Raw genomic sequence first — 18,250 nt, 5'->3', positions numbered from 1 at the left:
AATAAATAAATTATGAACATGACAAGATTTAGCATGAACAATTTTATCATATTAGTAATTAGTAATAAGACGCGGCACGATCATAATTTCAGAAAACATGATTAAGCACTGAATTAAATAGCAGCGTACGTACTGAGCTTTTGCCTTCGGGATGACGAACGACACTGACGGGACGAATGCGGTTCTACGAATGGAGTGCAGCAGGCGACGATACGCCGCAGCACCGTGGCGAAGATCGTTGAGCAGTCACGCCGAGCGCTTCTCAAAAAGCTTATTCGCCCTCTCTCAGTGCAGGATCCTAAAGGCGAAAGGTTTCGGAGACCTGCTCTCCCGTTTGCCGCCGGCGCTCGGGATGGAGAATACTATGATGGCGGCACAGCAACGAGAAGAGGCGAAACCCTAACTCGAGTTGGTATGCCCTTTGGTGCAACCTATACATTAGATATATATAGGAGAGCCATATGGTCTCCTCAACTTCCAATAGTAATGTGGGGTTAAAGATTTGCACCATATAGACCTTTGAGATTTATTTGGAATAACTGAAATATTCAATGGATCAAGCCCAAATTCCAACAGTATCTCACTGATGAGGCATATATGGCTGTTTGCCTGTATGGAGAACAGGCATCGATTCTCTGAGTACAAACTGTCCAACTTCACTCCTTTCTTTTCTTCTCTTCTTTCGTTTTGTGTTCGGGAGATCGCCGCTTCGAACCAGAAGGTGGCCACTGGTCAATCTTCAGTCATCTATGGTTTCGTCGGGAAACAAACCCTGCAGTCTTGTACTAGAAAAGATCAATTCAAATGAGTTGGTGATCAGATTAGTGTTTAGATAGATGTACTCCTTAAAATTACACTATTTGCTGATGTCTCCAGCTGGATAGTTGGGTTGTCATTTTTCATCTTACGTGGAGTCAATATTACCTAGGAACTTCATTAGCATGATAAGGTCTCGTTTAGATTCCGATTGACATAGCTTCAGCTTCTCTTGGAACAGCTGGTAAAGCAGCAGCTTCTCTGTCGAAACTGAAACTGTTTTGAAAAACATTTGCCAAAATAGCTTTTTTTTGTGAAACTGGGTGAAGCCACGTTTTTTGTTTCACCTTGCCAGTGGAAACACATGGATAGCTTAAAGCTTAAGGCTAGTTCAAAAAAACTGTTTGGCATAGCTTCATGTGAAGCTGCTGGGTAGTTCTCCGAAAATTTTCTACAGTACCCATCATATCGAAGTGCATTTATTTTGTGACAGAGGGAGTACTGATTTGCGATAAGTCGAGGTCCGAATTTAATTCAAATATCAAAAAGGTAAGGGCAAGAGTCGTACAAACCCGTTTGGTGCGGTCGTTTTCTGTACTCGGCTCGCCAGCTCTTCGCCTCCTCCGCTTCTCGCCGAGAAAGCTAGGGTTTTGCTCCCGGAATCTCCTCTCCGCCGCCGCCGACCGGCCGCGCGCCGGAGGTACCACCGCATCCCTCATCCGATCCGGCCTTTTTTTTATCGCCGGATCCCGGCCAAGATGGTGCGTCTCTACCCCAGTCTCCCTTCCCTTCGCTCTCATCTCGATCCCCAAAACTGAGATGTGGTTGGTTGGCCGCGACTGACTCGATCTTTTTCTTGTTCTCGTGCAGCTTCCCCTCTCGCTCCTGAAGACTGCCCAGGGGCATCCCATGGTAAGATCCCGGAGGCTAGCTTCGCCTTCCGTCGTCTTTGGATTCGCGTTGTTTCTAATCGTTGAAGTTTTGTGATCCCAGCTCGTGGAGCTGAAGAATGGAGAAACGTACAACGGGCATCTGGTCAACTGCGACACGTGGATGAACATCCACCTTAGGGAGGTCATTTGCACCTCAAAGGTGAAATCTCGTGCCCTTCGTATTCATGTCGTAATAGGTTTTAGTGAGCACAAGATTAGTTAAGTGCACTGATTGACTTTGGGGGTAAATCACTTCTCTGAAGAAATTCAAATAGTGATATGATGGGGTTCCAGTTATTCTGGTTTATGTATTTCTTGTACAAAGGTTTAAGATGTCTGGAATTGCAGGATGGTGACAGGTTTTGGAGGATGCCGGAGTGTTACATCCGAGGGAACACCATTAAGTATCTTCGAGTTCCGGATGAGGTATGAATTTCTGTGTTAATGAGCATAGTTAGTCTCTATTTTCAGTTTGTTCAATTGTTTAGATTCTTGAGCTTTTCATTCCCTGTCATTAGGATGTGAACTTCCCTTAGGAATCATTCTTTGTGCTGCTTGAAATTTTGGTCAATATCTGCTTGTAGGCCTTGATTTGGTTTATTTGTTGGTTAAAAATTTGATTGTTTAGACTAAGTTCTATAAGAAAAAGAAGTCAATTTTGTATTACAGAAGACATGACTGCACCGAGTACTTGGTCTTATGTTGTCATTGAGGAGATTATTCAAGTAGGTAGCCTTGACAAGCTGAAACATTGATCATCTGAATGGTAGTAGTAAATCAACGAGCATTTTGTACAAGAACATTAAAAGAAGCTGCCAATTCATGTCACTAATTTTAGTTGGCGTGCATGTCTCTGGAGAAGCACTCTTTGTGCCAGAATAAAGTCTCTGCTATTTGACAGTGATTTTGGTTTCACCAAATTATGTGTATAGAAGTATTTTTATCCAAATCATGACTTGTGAAAATAATTATTTGCGTCAAGTACCTTTTATTTCCATAAAACCATTTTCCAGTTTTTGTTACCGTAAATCATGATAAGGTATAGAGGTCAAGACAAACTGGAATCATTGAGGCCATGAGAAACCTAACAGGACTTTATTTTGGTGAGCTGAGGGAGCGTTTTGGGTGATTGCGGGCTACACATGAGTTGTCGTCCTTGTATTGTTATTGTGACATTGAGTATTTGAAAAGAAATTAGACCAGTGAGCTAGTTGTGATCATTTTTTTTCATTTAAGATCATTACTAGGTATAGCACAAGTAAACTTCCTCTTGTGTTATAGTCTTACTAGATCGGTACTATTGCAAAGCTATGTCCCCCAATCAATGTTCTTACGGCGTTAAGGCGAGTTGTGGCGAGTCACCACCGCCTAGCCGCCTAGGCGGGCTAAAACGCCTAGGCGGGCCAAAACAGGGGAGCGCCTTGTCGCCTAGGCGACGCCATAAGAACATTGCCCCCAATGAAGCATAATGTTAATAAGTTACTTAGGTTATGGGAAACCATATATCTTGCTAATATAGACATCAATAGAAATCAAAGTACATGCAAATTTCTAGTGAACTGCACAAATTACAAGTATTGAGTATGCTTTTTACATAAAAACCTGATTCTGTTGGCATTTGAGGTGTAACTGTTATATTGTAGTTATGTGATACAACTCACAGTACTTGTAGTTTTTTTTTGGGGGAAGCGGAAGTACTTGTAGTTTTCTGTTACAGTGTGATGAAACTTAAGTTTTGTGCAGTACTGCAGTGCACTCTATAATGTCTTATACTGGACGTGATTAAATAAGTTGTACCATTGCATTTAACACATTTCTGAAATAGTTCTGAAGCACTCAAATTAATCAAACTGATGAAAATGCAGAATAAATTATCTATGTTCTCCTCAGTTTCCCGTATTTGGTCCCATGCTAGATTTTCTTATGCGCTTCCTTCAGTCTGTCAACTTTCATTGTTGACCATAAACTTTGGAACTTAAATTGCAATGAAATATGCTCAGCAAATCAGTTCTTTTGTAGTACACTAGGATTTTCCTTTTCTATAATTGTAATTTTTTTCTTCCCATGCCACTATTGTTTATATTCTGTTAGTCAATATCTCTGTTACGTGGATACTCCTAGGAGGTGGCGTATCCGTATCCGTATCCGATACGTATCGGATACGGATACGCCCCGGATATGCCTCGGATACGTTTCTAGCCGTATCCTGAAAAAACGGATACGTATTTGCTTGGATACGCGTATCCGATACTTTTGGGCCAGATGGGATACAGCCCAAAGCAGTAATCAGCCCACCCAAATGTTGTTTTGGTAGTAAGAGATGATACAAAATGATGAACTTGCTGCAATAGAACTGTAGAACTAGATGAGCAGCAACTGAATAACCCCTTGTGGAATCAGTTGTGCTTTTAGAGAATACTAGTTATAGAGGTAATGTTATATGGACATGCAAGTATTGCACATCTGAGTATAGGGGAAGTTACTCAAGGGTAAAATCTCACTTGCTGAATATCTATGTGATATTTATATATAATTATTAATTATCCTAGCCGTATCCCCGTATCAGTGTTTTTTGGGAAAGTGCGTATCCGCGTATCCGATACGTATCGTATCCGATACCCGTACCAGTATCCGTGTAACATAGGTCAATATACTAAGATACATCAGCATTACTCAGTTATCCAGTATGTAGCTTAATTTGAATGAGTTCATTTCCTTCTTCAGGTTATTGACAAGGTCCAGGAGGAAACTTCCAAAAGCCGATCAGGTATGAAGCAGTTAACCAATACTTTGACAGCATACATTTTTTACATGTTTCACTGTTCATTATACACGTAATTTTTTGAATTCAAACTATGTGTTACTGGTATGATCTATGAACCAGTGATTACACCATTTCATAATATTGGTCAGCTTTGATCTGTACAATCTCTAATAGGCATTTTTTTTAGTTTTGTCAGCAATCGTAGTATGTGAATGCATAGTATAATTTTTCAAAAGCATGTTCGATAACTATAGGGACCATTTTCATGTGGCTTACTGGTGTTAAGTTTCTGATCTAGTATAATGTAGACCTCAGTTTCAACATTATGCATGGTGAATGCATCTATGTTTACAGAGCAATATTTTATGGAATATGTATAATTTTATTAAAGAAAATTTTGACTCTAACTCATCTTATTGTTCCCGTCTGTAAGTGCATTCTATCATGGCATGCTTCTCGTGGTTTGTAGCGTGTTGGTATGGTTGTCTCATGTCTGTGCCTGTTTTCCATTTGTCTGTTTCATTTAGGCACACATGCAATAGTCTATTGGCTTTTATTAGTTATATTCTGTCAACAAATGGTTAAATATTGTAATATCTGTTCATGGAGTTTGAGTCATCATTGCATAGCATTTGGTTATTCAGGATATTCAGGATGGAGTTATTGATTCTGTTGTAAATGCAGATAGGAAGCCACCAGGTGTTGGCCGCGGCGGAAGAGGAAGGGGAGACATCGGTGCTAAACCTGGAGGCAGAGGCATTGGACGTGGCCAAGATGATGGAGGTAGAGGCAGTGGTGGCCGAGGAAGGGGTGGAGTTGGTGGGAAAGGCGGTAACAAAGGTATATGTGTCTTTCTTAACCACTTGAAACATGTTTATAGTTTCCCATTTCAAGAGATACTAATCTGTTGCCTGCTTTTACTTATTTGCAGGTGGAGGCCGTGGCCGTGGCTGAAGCTAGTCATCACATTGGAGAATGCCGCTTTTTAAGGCCTGTAGCTGTGTTGCATAGATTGCTTAGGACGTGAACCATGGAGCTGGATTTGGTTGGTTGTTTTCCGTGACAAAAACCAAAATGGTTCGTGTGATCTAAACACCGAGGAAGAGGCGTCAGCCAGGCTTGTCTCTCTTCCTCAAAATAGTTTACTTGATCGAGTAAGCCAATCTGTTCATTTGCTGAGAGGTATCCTGATTAAGTGGCTCATTGGTGTTGACGAGTTTTGAGATAGCTGTGCTTCTTGTGCAGGGTTATGGTCTCAGTTCATGCCGTCCCAAATTATCGCACTTTTAGCATGAGACGTTTAAAAAGTAGATTTAGAATGGTTTAATTCTCGATGCAGCAATGTTCTAGTTTCAAAGAAAATGGAAAGCCAAAGTCTAGAAGGGAAGCTTCAGAGGATACAGTTTAGGGCTTTAGGCTCGCAGGGAGCTTATGCGATCCTGGTCAATTTTGCCACATCAGTGCTGATGAAAACGGACGGAAACGGACAGAAAAATCTCATTTCTACTTCCGTTTCTATATTTTTTGGCGGAAATGGGATCGGGTTCGGAAAATACGGGTATGGAAACGGGATCGGGTTACGCGGAAGTACGGAAACGAACCAATACAGATGTTGAGCCAGAAAGAATAACGCGATCAAATATTCTCGAGTATACATTAAAAAAGTCACCAAATAATATATACGTACGAAGTTATTAGTATAATATTCACTAGTATGTCATGTGTTAACATGTTAACATACATACTTAGTGATTGGTATGTTTTTGAACATATCAATTTTTAAACATATCTTATATCTTATGTAGATTAAAAACGGGATGAAAAACGGAATAAATGTGTCAATTCCATGTAAAAACGGGATTTCTCGAAAACGGATGGAGAAACCTCATTTCTACTTCCGTAAATACGGAAACGGGATCCCACAAATACGGAAACGGACGGACAAAAATAAAAAACGGAACGAGAATATTTCCGTCCTTTTTCAACCCTACACATCAGTTTGAAGGGTTGGTATATACAGGTGCTCAGTGTTTATCGTACGCTAACGGAGCACACATTTTCTTGCGTTAGATAAGGTTTTCAAGCGCGTAAGCCCTGTTTAGCAGAGCTTCTGGGCTGATCCACCATTCCTAGGCTGATTTGCTGAACAGTATTTCTGTGGCGTAATTTCCTATCATGATACGGGATCTAATTTATCTCCCTGCATAAAATCAGTTCACCCATAGAATTTATTCTATAGAATCACTTTCCCCATGTAAGTTATACTAGAGAATCACTTTCTTCAATCACGAAGAAAGGCCAGCCTATTGAACAGAATAGCAGCACAGTTTTCACATTTTCACCAACGCTACCTCGTGAAAAACTGACAATGATTCAAACCCCAACTATCACAAAAGTCCAACTCTAAAAGCAGACAATACAAAGTGCTGCCTAAACAGAATTTGAAATCACAAGAGCATCCAGGATGCTCCAGAAAGAACCGGTTTTGCTACCAGTGCTGCCTAAACCCCTGGTCACTGCCACCGAGGAATCTGAAGATCTCCTGGCCACTGCCAGCGAGGAATCTGAAGATCTCCCAGGCATCGCGGCTCTCCTGCCCTTCAGGAAATCTGCGTACCAAATTGCAGAGCGCCTTGGATATCTCCTCAGTTCCTTGTCTGCGAAGTCCACGTAGTAGAGGCCATATGTAGAGTCACCGAGAAGCTCGTATAGATCCATGAGGGACCAGACGAAGTAGCCCTTGGTGTTTGAACCATTCCTGCGGACAGAACTTCAGTCAGGTTGTTGCCGTATCAATGGGAATTTGTGGCTTTTCGCCCCAGTGATTTTCTCGAACTGTCAGTTTATACATCTGCAACTACAAGTACTTAGGCAACGTTTTTTTATTATTATAACAAGTCATTGGTTCAGCAAATGGTGAAACAGTTTATTATCTGAGCAGAAGCAAGTGCCGCACAAAACCAGCCCGGTGATGTTTCTCCACATAACTTCAATTTAAAAGTTCTGATATCGCATTGCTGACCATTAAACCCCTTTCGGTGACTACCCACTTAATCCAGGGGGCATATCATGGCTAAAACAATACATGCACTATGATTTGTGTGCGCCTGAATGGATATATGCAGTGTTATGCAGAACAACCGGTCCATGCTTCTTGCTTCGTGCAGTAAGGCATGATCAGCTTTTATAATTGGCACATGAAACTTCTAAATTCTAATATCACCTTTGCTGTATAGTAATATTGTATCTTCACACACAATTGATTTCCATGGCATTGCAGTAAACGGTACCAACTGCCAAATCACTAATGACTAAAAGAGGCAATGTGTGACCACAAGGGAAAAAAGGATAATACCTGACAGAATCCGCTAGGCTTGTAAGGTGCTCACTCAAGAATTCCACCCTAGGGCCATCGTCAAATATCACACCCTGGTTCATTGGATAACCTAAAAAAAGGTATTTGGTGAGTCATGTAAATGTGTTGAATAGATGCATATGCAAACTTGATCTTGTAACACTGAATGATGTGTGAGAAAAATAATACTAATAAAACACAAGATGATTTATAAAGGTACCAGATCGACAAGCCTATTTATTCTCAGGATTCAGGAATGGTTACAAGTAACCATTCTCGTGGATGTAGATGGGAGGATTGCCATAATATTGCTTGAAATATTCAAGCACTCCCTGGAGACCATAAGGTGGCACATACTACTGAGTAGCACAACACGTCATCACCATGCTATCATACGTTAGTGTACAAAATAAATTTGCTTGAATACGTTAGTGTACAAAATAAATTTGCTTGAAATTTCCCTTACCTGAATGTTAGAATTATTCGTATCTGCAATGGAGAAATTATTGATTAGGCATGATAAGATGGCATGCATTAGTTAAATTACACTACTAGTATGGCGAAGTTATATTTGATTTGAACAGCTAAAAATGGCAGGTGTTGTACAACAGTACAAGCCACCCAGGCAGTAACTATTAATCAGTACCATATCGCATCATGCACAATGTACTCACAATTAGATTAGCAACGTTATGGACAGGGAAACTATCAGCATGCAGAGTCACAGGAATTTCTTGAATGTCATCAAGTAAAATACAAGTTTGTATATTCAAGTCACTGTACAAAGCCAAGTATGGAACTCACATGTTGTTTTAACAGATATATCAGCCAGGAAATCTCGTTCATTGCTAGAAGCAGCTTGTGGATCATCCTTCACGTACATTATTGAGTAGTAATTTACACCAAGAAAGTCAACAGAATTGATTAACTGTTCAGATTGATTGTTAGAGAATTTTGGCAGCTTGGAACCAGCATTCTTTTTCATTATATCTGGATAGTCTCCATGGTAAAGCGGATCCAAGAACCTAACATAGAGAAACATCAGGATTAAGAAAGATCGACTATTGCTCACCATTTCAGCGCAATATGTCAAGATTAATCTTAGAAGTCTAAGTTCACAGCTGCACAAAATCTATTGATGTTATGATCACGTACCAGCCAGTGTAGAAGGCCATTGCTCTTTCAGTTGCAGCTGTATCCTCTTTTGAGTTGGTTAAAGGTACGAAGTCATATATAAATATATTTATGCCAATAACTCCATGTTGCTTTTCCTGCAACATAAATATTTATTGGTCACTAAAATTATGTATGCTTTTTGTCACAGTTAATGGTGTTTTTTCCATTCATATATAAGGGTCCAGCTTGTTTGAGGGAATAATTGATCCATTCCTCCAATCCTAGAAGGGTGGGTATATATAATTTTTATACATGAGCCTCTAGACACATGGGCTCAATATACACCAACACCCCCCCCCCCCCCGCCGCAGTCTGAACAACCGGCGTAGCGGTGTTCAAAACTGGACAAGAAGAGAGTACAAATGGCTAATACCCCCCGCAGCCACAACTAGCCACCGGCTACGTTGAGGCTGGAGCGAAACTCCGAGAAGGTCGAGGAGGGCAGCCCCTTGGGGAAGATGTCAGCAAACTGGGAGGCAGTCGGGACATGTAGTACCCGAACATCGCCGACGGCGACTCTGTCGCGCACGAAGTGCAGGTCAATCTCCACATGTTTCGTCCGCTGATGCTGGACGGGGTTGGTGGAGAGATACACGGCGCTAACGTTGTCGCAGTAGACAAGCGTGCTCTTGGCGAGCGGGCTGTGGAGCTCCGCCAAGAGCTGTCGTAGCCAGGACGCCTCCGCCACGCCGTTAGCAACAGCCCGGTACTCTGCCTCAGCAATTGAGCGGGAGACAACCGGCTGCCGCTTGGACGACCAGGAGACCAGGTTACCGCCCAGGAAGACGGCGTAACCGGAAGTGGAGTGACGAGTGTCCGAGCAGCCAGCCCAGTCAGCGTCGGTGTAGACCACCAGCTCAGCAGAGGACGATCGGTGAAGTTCCAAGCCGAGGTCCAATGTGCCACGGACCATATCCGGACGACTCGAGTCCACAAATCCCGCTGGCTGAGTGCAGTAGACAGTCTCTGACAGAGTGTCATGAAGAAACGCATTCTTCACGTCCAGCTGGTGCACAGGCCAAGAGCGTGAGAGCGCGAGCGAGAGGACCATGCGCACCGTAGCGGGCTTCACCACTGGACTAAAGGTCTCATCATAGTCCACACCAGGCCGCTGGGTGAACCCCCGGAGAACCAAGCGAGCCTTGTAGCGCTCCAGTGTGTCGTCAGCCCAACGCTTATGCGTCCAGATCCACTTGCCAGTCACCACATTGCAACCAGACAGACGCGGCACGAGGTCCCACGTCTGTTTGGCAAGAAGAGCCGCGTACTTCTCTTCCATCGTGCGACCCCAGTGAGGATCCGCCAAGGTGTCGCGGACAGAGGATGGTGGCGGAGAGAGTCGCGGCTCTCCCTCGGTGGCGGAGAGAGTCGCGGCCTGAGACGCCATCCACCGAGTCACCATGGGATGGATATACCGAGGATCCCGATGGATGACTGGCGGGTGGTACACCTCCGGCTCGGCTCGAGAGGGAGCCGGAGGAGGCGGCGGCGGCGATGGCTCCGGTGTCGGCGTCGCAGGAGCCTCGGGAGCAGGAGGCGGCGCCGGTGTCGACGCCGAACGACGCCGGTTCACCTGCACCGGCTCCGCGTACCGCTGTGGCGCCGGGGTCGGCGCCGAGCGACGCCGGTGCACCTGCACCGGCTGAGCGTACCACGCAGGTGCAGGGGAAGGCACCGGGGCCGTGCGTGGCGCAGCGGGAGACACCGAATCCGCGCGCGGCACAACCGGAAGTCCGGGGGATCACCGGAAGCGGTGCCGATGTGCCTGGAAAACCTGCAGAAAAATGACAGACAGGTAACGGTGGCTGAACCACCGGGTCAGTCGGAAACAGAGACTCCAGCTCGGGGTCAGGAGAATGTGTGGAGGAGGTGGAGTAGGGGAAATCCGACTTGTCAAAGACGACGTGTCGGGAGATCAGAACGCGGAGAGAGGTGAGGTCAAAGCATCGGTACCCCTTGTGGTCAGGGGAGTACCCGAGGAACACACAACGAGTCGAGCGGGGCGCCAGCTTGTGAGAAGCGGTGGCGGAGGTGTTAGGGTAACACGCACACCCGAAGACCCGAATGTGGTCGTAGCGAGGAGGCGTACCGAAGAGAGCGTGGTGTGGAGTGGGAGCAGGAGAAGCAGTGGACGGAAGGCGGTTGAGCAGGTAGGTGGCGGTGTGGAGGCTCTCAGTCCGGAAGCGCGGGGGCAGAGATGCTTGGATTAGAAGGGTGCGCACGACGTCGTTCGTCATGCGAATCATCCGCTCAGCCTTGCCGCTCTGAGGAGAGGTATACGGACAAGACATACGCAGCTGAACACCCCGAGACAGGAAGAAGGACCGGGAGGTGGAGTTATCGAACTCTTGCCCGTTGTCACACTGGACGGCATTAACGGTGAGGCCGAACTGAGTGGACACCCAGGCAAGAAAGTGGAGGAGGGTGGGGAAGGTCTCAGACTTGGCGCGCAAAGAGAAAGTCCAAGAGTAATGCAAGAAATCATCAACAATGACCAGATAATATTTATAGCCAGATATGTTGAGTACAGGAGATGTCCACAGGTCACAGTGAATCAGATCAAAAGCATACGCAGCATGCGAAGAAGAAGAAGAAAACGGGAGTCTAACATGACGACCTAACTGGCACGCATGACAGAGGTGCTCAGCAGGAGCCCTAATACATGAAACATCGGTACTACGGCTGAGCTGAGCCAAAACATCGCGGCCGGGGTGACCAAGCCGGCGGTGCCAGGTGGTGGAAGAAGGCGTCACGGCAAAAGCAGTAGACGAAGAAGCTGAAGGCGAGGCAGTGGAAGCAGGAAGCCGAAGAGTGTAAAGGTACCCCGGGCTGTCATATCGGAGGAGCGGACGCCGGGAAGCCGAATCCTTCACAAGTAAGACCAGATGAGTCAAATTCGATAGAACATGAGTTGTTAGCAGTAAACTGGCGAATAAAAAGAAGGTTGTGAACCATTTGAGGAGCAACAAGAACATTAGGAAGACGAGGAGCAGAACCCACGGCGGTGACAGGAAGACAAGACCTATCACCAACCATGATAGAAGGACAAGAGGGGTGTGGGGGTCGGACAGAGGAGAGGATACCAGCATCAGGAGTGGTGTGGAACGAGGCACCCGAGTCGGCGATCCACTCGGTGCTGGCCGGCGGCGTCAGTTCCATGGTGCTGAAGGACTGCGCCAGAGCAGTCTGGTCCCACCCCCCAGGCCAGGTCGGCTGCTGGCTGGGCTGACCGGGCGGGGTCCAGGACGGCGCGAAGATTGGAGCAGTGCCAGTGAACATGGCCGCCGGCTGGAGCTGAGAACGAGGCCCCCCCTCCCGGACTCTGGAACGGCCACATCGAGATGCGCCCTGACCATGGGTTGCTGAAGGATGGCCAGGGTGTACCTCTAGGGGCAGGAGCGGGAGCGAGAGCCGGCGTGCCTCGACGGCCCCCACCCGTACCGGTACTCCCAGGAGCAGAGCCGCCAGTACCACCACCACCACGTCCCCCCCCCCCCCCGCCAGCGACGTCCACGCCCACCCCCACCCCCCACCTCCGGTCTGCCCGGCTGGAGCAGCACCAAGGAGGGAGGTGGCAGGAGCGGCGGAGGAGGCCGGAGGAGCAGCGACGAGCGAGACCCCTGGTGATCTCCTCGAGGGCAAGGTCGTCCCTGACCTGCAGGAAGGATGGGAAGGGCCTCTGGCGGGCGATCCAGCTCTTCAGGTGGTCGTAGGTGTTGCTCAGGCCCCGCAGGACATTGAGCACCAACACCCGATCGGAGACGGGGCACCCGAGGTCGTGAAGAGCATCGGCCATGCCCTTCATCCTCCGGCAGAACTCACCAACGGAGAGGTCCCCCTGCTGGAAGGTGCGGAAGGTGGCATCGAGCTGGAGGGTGCGGTGCCGCCGTGGGTCTTGACGAGGTCCTGAAGATCCAGGGAGATGGTCCCGAAGATCCAGGACATGGCGACGCTGTCGAGGCGCAGCCACACCGCGTCCCGCGCCTCGAACAGCGTGTCGAGGAGGACGTGGTCGTCGAGGGCGTAGCGGCGGAGGGCGAGCAGAACCTGGTCCCGCCAGCGTCCGTAGGAGGAGGACGTCGGGTCGATGAGGACGGTGACCAGGACCATGATGTTCTGGACGCCGGCGGCCTGGAGGTGGAGCTGAGCGACCATGTGGTCGGTCGGGTCGTGCCGGGCTCCAGATCCAGCGGGCGGGGCATGGCGGGAGGAAGATGCGCCGGGCTCGGGATCAACGGGCAGCTGGCCGGAGGAGATGCGGAGGAAGTGCTCCGGCTCGGCGACCCGGAGAGCGGAGGCGTCGGCCGTGGTGCGCTCGCGCTCCCAGGCGAGGGCAGCCATGCGGACCCGCTCCTGGGCCGCCGAAGCCTCCGACTTGGCGGCGAGGAGGGCCGCGGTGAGAGCGGCGTCGGCCTGTTGCCCGCGGAGGGCAGCGGCGAAGAGCGGCGCATCCGCGGGCGACATCCCGAGCCCGGTCCACGCGGCATCAGGCGCGTCGTCGGTGGCGGGCCGCTTGCCCGCGGCGACAGCGGCGCGGTGGGCCGCAGCGGCGGCGGCGGGATCCTGCAGCAACGGCAGCGCGGCCTGCAGGGCGGCCGGATCGGCGCCCGCGGCATGCAGCAGCTGTGCCGCGGCCCGCAGGACGGCCGGATCGACGGCGGCGGCGGCCTTCTGGGCGGCGACGACGGCAGCAGGTGCGCCCGCGGCCCTAGGGGCCTGCTGGGCGGCGGCGGCTGCTCGCGGCCCCAGGGGCCTGCTGGGCGGCGGCGGTCGGGCCGCGCTAGGGGCCGGCGGCGGCATGGGGCAGAGCAGGGGAGGAAGGAAGGGGAGAAAGGAGGAAGGGGAGAGGGAGGGCGGCGCCGGCGGCTGGGAGAGGAGAGGAGGGAGGAGAAGAGGGAACCCTAACCCTAGGCTAATGATACCATGTTTGATGGAATAATTGATCCATTCCTCCAACCCTATAAGGGTGGGTATATATAATTCCTATACATGAGCCTCTAGATAGGCATCTATACACATGGGCTCAATATACACCAACACAGGTAGAGTTCATACAGCACTACAGCAGTTTCAGATCAAGTGAAAGTATAACCAACTTTCCCCATAAGCATGCTTTAAGTTATCAGCATTAAAAAAAATTAGTTTAGAAATTTCAGAGCATAAAAATAGTTAAAAATATTATTCAAAGGAAATAGTACCTGATACTTTTTCCTGTATAATGATACGGCTGAGCTATGAGCCAACAAACTATGATGACCTACAATGTAAGGTTCAGTTACAGAATTTCCATTGGGACAATTGCCAAATGGCTCAGAACACCTCCCAGGTGGTGCAGATCCAACGTCATAGCCAAGCAATGCAGCAGCATTAGGTTCATTTAGGGTAGTCCAATTCGTAACCCTATCGCCAAATTCCCTAAAGCAGACATCTGAATATGCTGTAAAATCATCACTGGAAACAGAAAACAGAGTTAGATACAAAAGAAAGTTCAAAAGCCAGACATGATATATGTTTTACAGACAGCATATTGTTTAACATCTTGCATGGTCATGCATAACATAGAGGTCGTTCTATAATGATTAATAAATATTATCATGCCAACTACTAATGCATCTAATTTTTCATCAACGAACACAAAATGTGTAGTGAATGAAATACATACATTATTTGAGGATTCAACCATCCATTGTATTCATCTTCAAGGACTTGAGGAAGATCATATTGAAAAAGGGTAGCGTGTGGTTCGATTCCTGCAAAATCATCGGGAAATTATTTACTAGTGAAAATAGCAATTGTATTTTAACAAGATAAGCGAGGCGCAAGCATATACATATTCTTCGTTGGAATACTTCATTAATACCAGTCAACCATCTAAACCTACAGGTTGTCAAAAAATAGAAATAGTGTTCAAGTACATATATATCTACCATTGAAAGGGAAACAGAAACACAGTAAACATCTATATCTGGTTTGACCTTTGATTTCTATTGCAATATATTGTCAGTTGCTTTAAAATCAGACACATTTTTGTACACTATATATAAACACATATATAATTTGACCAATTATTGGTCAAAATTGACAGAATTTGACTTTTCAAATCAAAATATGTACTAAATTGATGGACGGAGGAGTATACACCAGTAGGCTGTGGATATGTTTAAAGCTTTCTACAGAGCGCATGCAAAAACATCTTGCAAACATCAGGAGTATTGTGCACAGTCTTCATGACGCAAACAGCTAATAAGTAAACAGCTAGGTATACGATATTATAACCTTACCATGATCCAGAAGTTCATTGATAAGATTATTATAGTATTCTAATCCTTTTGGGTTGACTTCTCCTCTGCCATCTACGTACATGCAAAAGGTAATCAGGGTTACACCTTTTTAAGAAAATCCAATCCAATTATGGCAATTTGGTAAAAGAAAAACAGATCATACTGGGAATAAGCCTTGGCCAAGAGATAGAAAACCTAAAAGCATCCAATCCAGTCTCCTTCATTAGTTTTGCATCTTCCTATAACAAATGAAAGAAATGATGAACAATTGCCATTTAACACTCAGCTTTCCTCCAGAAAAAGAACAGTGCTTCGCATTTTACCCAGATCTACTTTTCTCAGCCTGATAGAACTAGTTTCGGTACTTGTTACAACATAGCAGTTTAGGTTTATTCACAATAAAATGTAGGTCCGCTGAAGCACCTCAAAACAAGTGATAGCGATATACTGATCAAGTTTTACAGTTACAGTCTTGCGTATGGTACCATACCTTCCTAAAAAATACAATAAGCTCAACTCTAATAAGGAGTGCAATGGACTTCAACATAAATCATACAAATCTACTTCTCTGCCCGATATAACTAGTTTAGGTACTTGTTACAACATAGCAGTTTAGGTTTATGTACAATAAAATGTAGGTCCGCTGAAGCACCTAAAAAATGAAACACTTCTGGAAAACCATAACTTAAGGCTAAAGTAAGGGAAAACTATAATATTTGATTCAGAAGCCAAAATGCTTGTTCAATAAAACAATTCAACTCAACAATCCTTTAATTAAAGTTACCATCTACAAAGCACCATCTCTCATTTATACACCTCCCAAACAACCCACTCCCTCAAAAAATAGCACCATGTCAAGGCTGCCTCCCTGCTATAGCCAATAGGTTAGTTGTGAAGAGTTTCCTACCTCCTCGCAGGTCTGTAGCAGGGGCTCCAGGAGTTTCCTACCTCCTCGCCCTTGCTCCTATCTCCTAGTTGTTTTTGCTAGTGGTATGGTCTGGTCTGGTCCTAGTAGTAATCTGAGAGAAACAATTTAATGTGCATTAGGGTGTGTTACAGACCCTTCAACCTGTAACATTGTTTTGTATTGGGGATCTTTACCCTCTTTTCTTCTTCTTAATATATTGATGCGCAGCTCTCCTGCGCATTCGAGAAAAAAAGAAGTTGTGAAGAGTTTGCTCATCGATTACAGGAGCATTTGTGTCATGAGACGTCACATCACAGCACAAAAATTTGATAGAATCCGTGCATAAAAATTACTGAATCAGCATACCTTGTACTTGTGGTAACCATTAGCTGCTACATCACCATCTCCAGTGTGATGGCCTGTATTGCGGAATTAATTCATAAAAACATAGGCTGACCCAAATGCAGAACTTGGGGCAATGAAAGAAAGTGTACCTAATGTTCTTATTTCACAGAAGATCAGATCCCTAGCAACTAAAATCATTTCATCCTGGTTACTAATATTATCTGGCTACACTGCTACTTGTCTACTTGGATCAAAGCCAGAGCTATAGTCGTCTCGGTTGTCTCAGACGTGAATAGTCGCTTGACTGTGAGACCGAGAAGGCCGTGTCTGTTCTTGTCACAGGAGCACCGAGTGCCCCAATGTCTTAGCATGAGCTTGGCTCCGCTGCTGCATTAAAAACTTTCTAATTTCCTTCTTAATACAAATAAATGCAGCTCTCCTGCGGATTCGAGAGAAAAAAAATCTATTCTTAGTATATGATGCTACGAGAAAGCAGCACGTTTGCAATGATCAGCACTAGCTTTAGCGCATTTGTATAGTTAAACTTGGGGTAGAATAAGAACAAGTGCACGAGTTGCCATTTCCGGGAGAATCCGCGGAATGGCGGTCCAGCGGTCCCGCTGCGCCGGCAGATCCCAAACCTCGTCATCAGCTGCTCCGACATGCGAGCGGGTGAGGCGACGTACCGGCGGTGTGCGCGAAGGTGTCCCAGATACTGGGCGCCCTGCCGTCCTCCGCCGCCGCGCCCTCCCACTGAACCAGAAAAAATCAACGACAAAAAAGAAAGCATCAATAACCAGTTCCCAGAAATGCGCAGCTCGATCGTCAGTAAGCCAAGAAATCAATTTTGAAACCCCGTGATTAGGAATTAGCACCGATCAGCGATCGTATATACTCGGCTACTCGATACGCTGATGTGCCGGCGCCGAACACGAAGCCCCCAGGGAAGTCGTCTCTGCTGAGGCCCCCTCCGAGCTCGCCGCTCCCCGCCGGCGCTGCCGAACCCACGGCCTCAACGGCCGCCGCCGCCGCCGCGACGAGGAGCATAGCAACACGCGGCAGCAGCCTCGCCATCTGCTCTCGCCTCTCGGGCGGAGCAAAATCAAGCGCTTGTCGCTTGCTATGTGGCATGTGTGCCGCGCGCTATCCGTTAGTATCCGTATCCAGGCGCACAAGTGGTGGTGGCGTCGCGTCGTCCAGCCACTCGCGGGTCCGAGTCCAAGGCAAGGCAAGTGGAATGAAATATGCATCAAAATTCGTCAGCGATTTCTCTCGTGATGTACCGGAGTAACTTGCATCAGGCATTGCCAAGTTATTAGCGCGCACACTCAACTGATTCAACAGAATAGGACCAACCTTGATGATACAGGACTAACTTGTATGTTTTTTTAAAAAAACACGTTACAAATGAGATACATAGATTCACGTACGCACACCATTATAAATACGCGGCCTATCTCTATGAGTATTTTCTAGCGGCTGAGTCGGCAAATCTCAGGACTGATAAAGCTACCACAAACACATCGTCTACTACTAAAATATATAATAGCGCTGGTTAAATCTTAAAATAAATTTATAAAAAATATGAGCACATGTGATGGGTCAAGAAATCGAACTCGGGTGAAATATTCTAGCGCAAGGGATCTTACTAGTTCGCGGATGGTATTGTACGTTTCATCAAATAATTTAGAGGTTTAAATCATATTTTACTTATTATCATGTAGGAGTGCGAAC

General features: G+C 46.6%; 2 protein-coding genes across 9 annotated transcripts; one reads left to right on the top strand and one right to left on the bottom strand.

Annotated features, from left to right (window-relative positions):
- The first annotated feature begins 1,269 nt into the window (after positions 1-1,269).
- On the top strand, positions 1,270-5,672 carry LOC120706388 (probable U6 snRNA-associated Sm-like protein LSm4). The gene is made up of 7 exons (XM_039991022.1): positions 1,270-1,517; positions 1,627-1,668; positions 1,750-1,848; positions 2,037-2,114; positions 4,413-4,455; positions 5,137-5,292; positions 5,384-5,672. The coding sequence occupies exons 1-7, from the start codon at positions 1,515-1,517 to the stop codon at positions 5,404-5,406; spliced, it is 444 nt and encodes a 147-aa protein (XP_039846956.1). The 5' UTR covers positions 1,270-1,514; the 3' UTR covers positions 5,407-5,672.
- A 994-nt stretch (positions 5,673-6,666) lies between these two features.
- On the bottom strand, positions 6,667-17,646 carry LOC120706387 (putative beta-glucosidase 6). 8 transcript variants are annotated; one of them, XR_005688277.1, is made up of 13 exons: positions 17,420-17,645; positions 17,203-17,269; positions 16,538-16,590; positions 15,428-15,503; positions 15,265-15,336; positions 14,646-14,733; positions 14,182-14,434; positions 8,963-9,078; positions 8,612-8,832; positions 8,274-8,296; positions 8,028-8,166; positions 7,808-7,898; positions 6,667-7,210 (listed from the first exon to the last, which is right to left on the bottom strand). XR_005688277.1 is itself a non-coding variant. In XM_039991020.1 (13 exons), the coding sequence occupies exons 6-13, from the start codon at positions 15,486-15,488 to the stop codon at positions 6,883-6,885; spliced, it is 1,230 nt and encodes a 409-aa protein (XP_039846954.1). In that variant the 5' UTR covers positions 15,489-15,503; positions 16,172-16,283; positions 16,366-16,404; positions 16,538-16,590; positions 17,203-17,269; positions 17,420-17,643; the 3' UTR covers positions 6,667-6,882. The 8 variants fall into 8 exon arrangements, 4 of the variants coding, with proteins under 4 accessions (XP_039846954.1, XP_039846955.1, XP_039846951.1 ...); XM_039991020.1 differs by lacking the exons at positions 8,028-8,166; positions 8,274-8,296 and adding exons at positions 16,172-16,283; positions 16,366-16,404 and having other exon boundaries at positions 17,420-17,643; XR_005688279.1 differs by having other exon boundaries at positions 7,091-7,210; positions 8,079-8,166.
- Positions 17,647-18,250: the final 604 nt, after the last annotated feature.

The sequence above is a fragment of the Panicum virgatum genome, chromosome 5K (genome assembly GCF_016808335.1).
Source record: "Panicum virgatum strain AP13 chromosome 5K, P.virgatum_v5, whole genome shotgun sequence".
NCBI lineage: Eukaryota > Viridiplantae > Streptophyta > Magnoliopsida > Poales > Poaceae > Panicum > Panicum virgatum.
The sequence above is the reverse complement of the archived record's forward strand: the minus strand, read 5'-3'. Positions and strand labels throughout refer to the sequence as shown.

Excerpts from the sequence above, each read along its gene's own strand:
- LOC120706387 (XM_039991017.1), bottom strand. The coding sequence starts at position 17,590 with ATGGCGAGGCTGCTGCCGCGTGTTGCTATGCTCCTCGTCGCGGCGGCG. Across the intron at positions 9,079-14,181 it reads TATACAGGAAAAAGTATCAG|GAAAAGCAACATGGAGTTAT; the intron begins GTACTATTTCCT and ends TTTATGTTGCAG. Across the intron at positions 7,899-8,611 it reads TATATCTGTTAAAACAACAT|GTTATCCAATGAACCAGGGT; the intron begins GTGAGTTCCATA and ends ACCTTTTTTTAG.
- LOC120706388 (XM_039991022.1), top strand. Across the intron at positions 1,669-1,749 it reads CTGCCCAGGGGCATCCCATG|CTCGTGGAGCTGAAGAATGG; the intron begins GTAAGATCCCGG and ends TTGTGATCCCAG. Across the intron at positions 4,456-5,136 it reads AACTTCCAAAAGCCGATCAG|ATAGGAAGCCACCAGGTGTT; the intron begins GTATGAAGCAGT and ends TTGTAAATGCAG.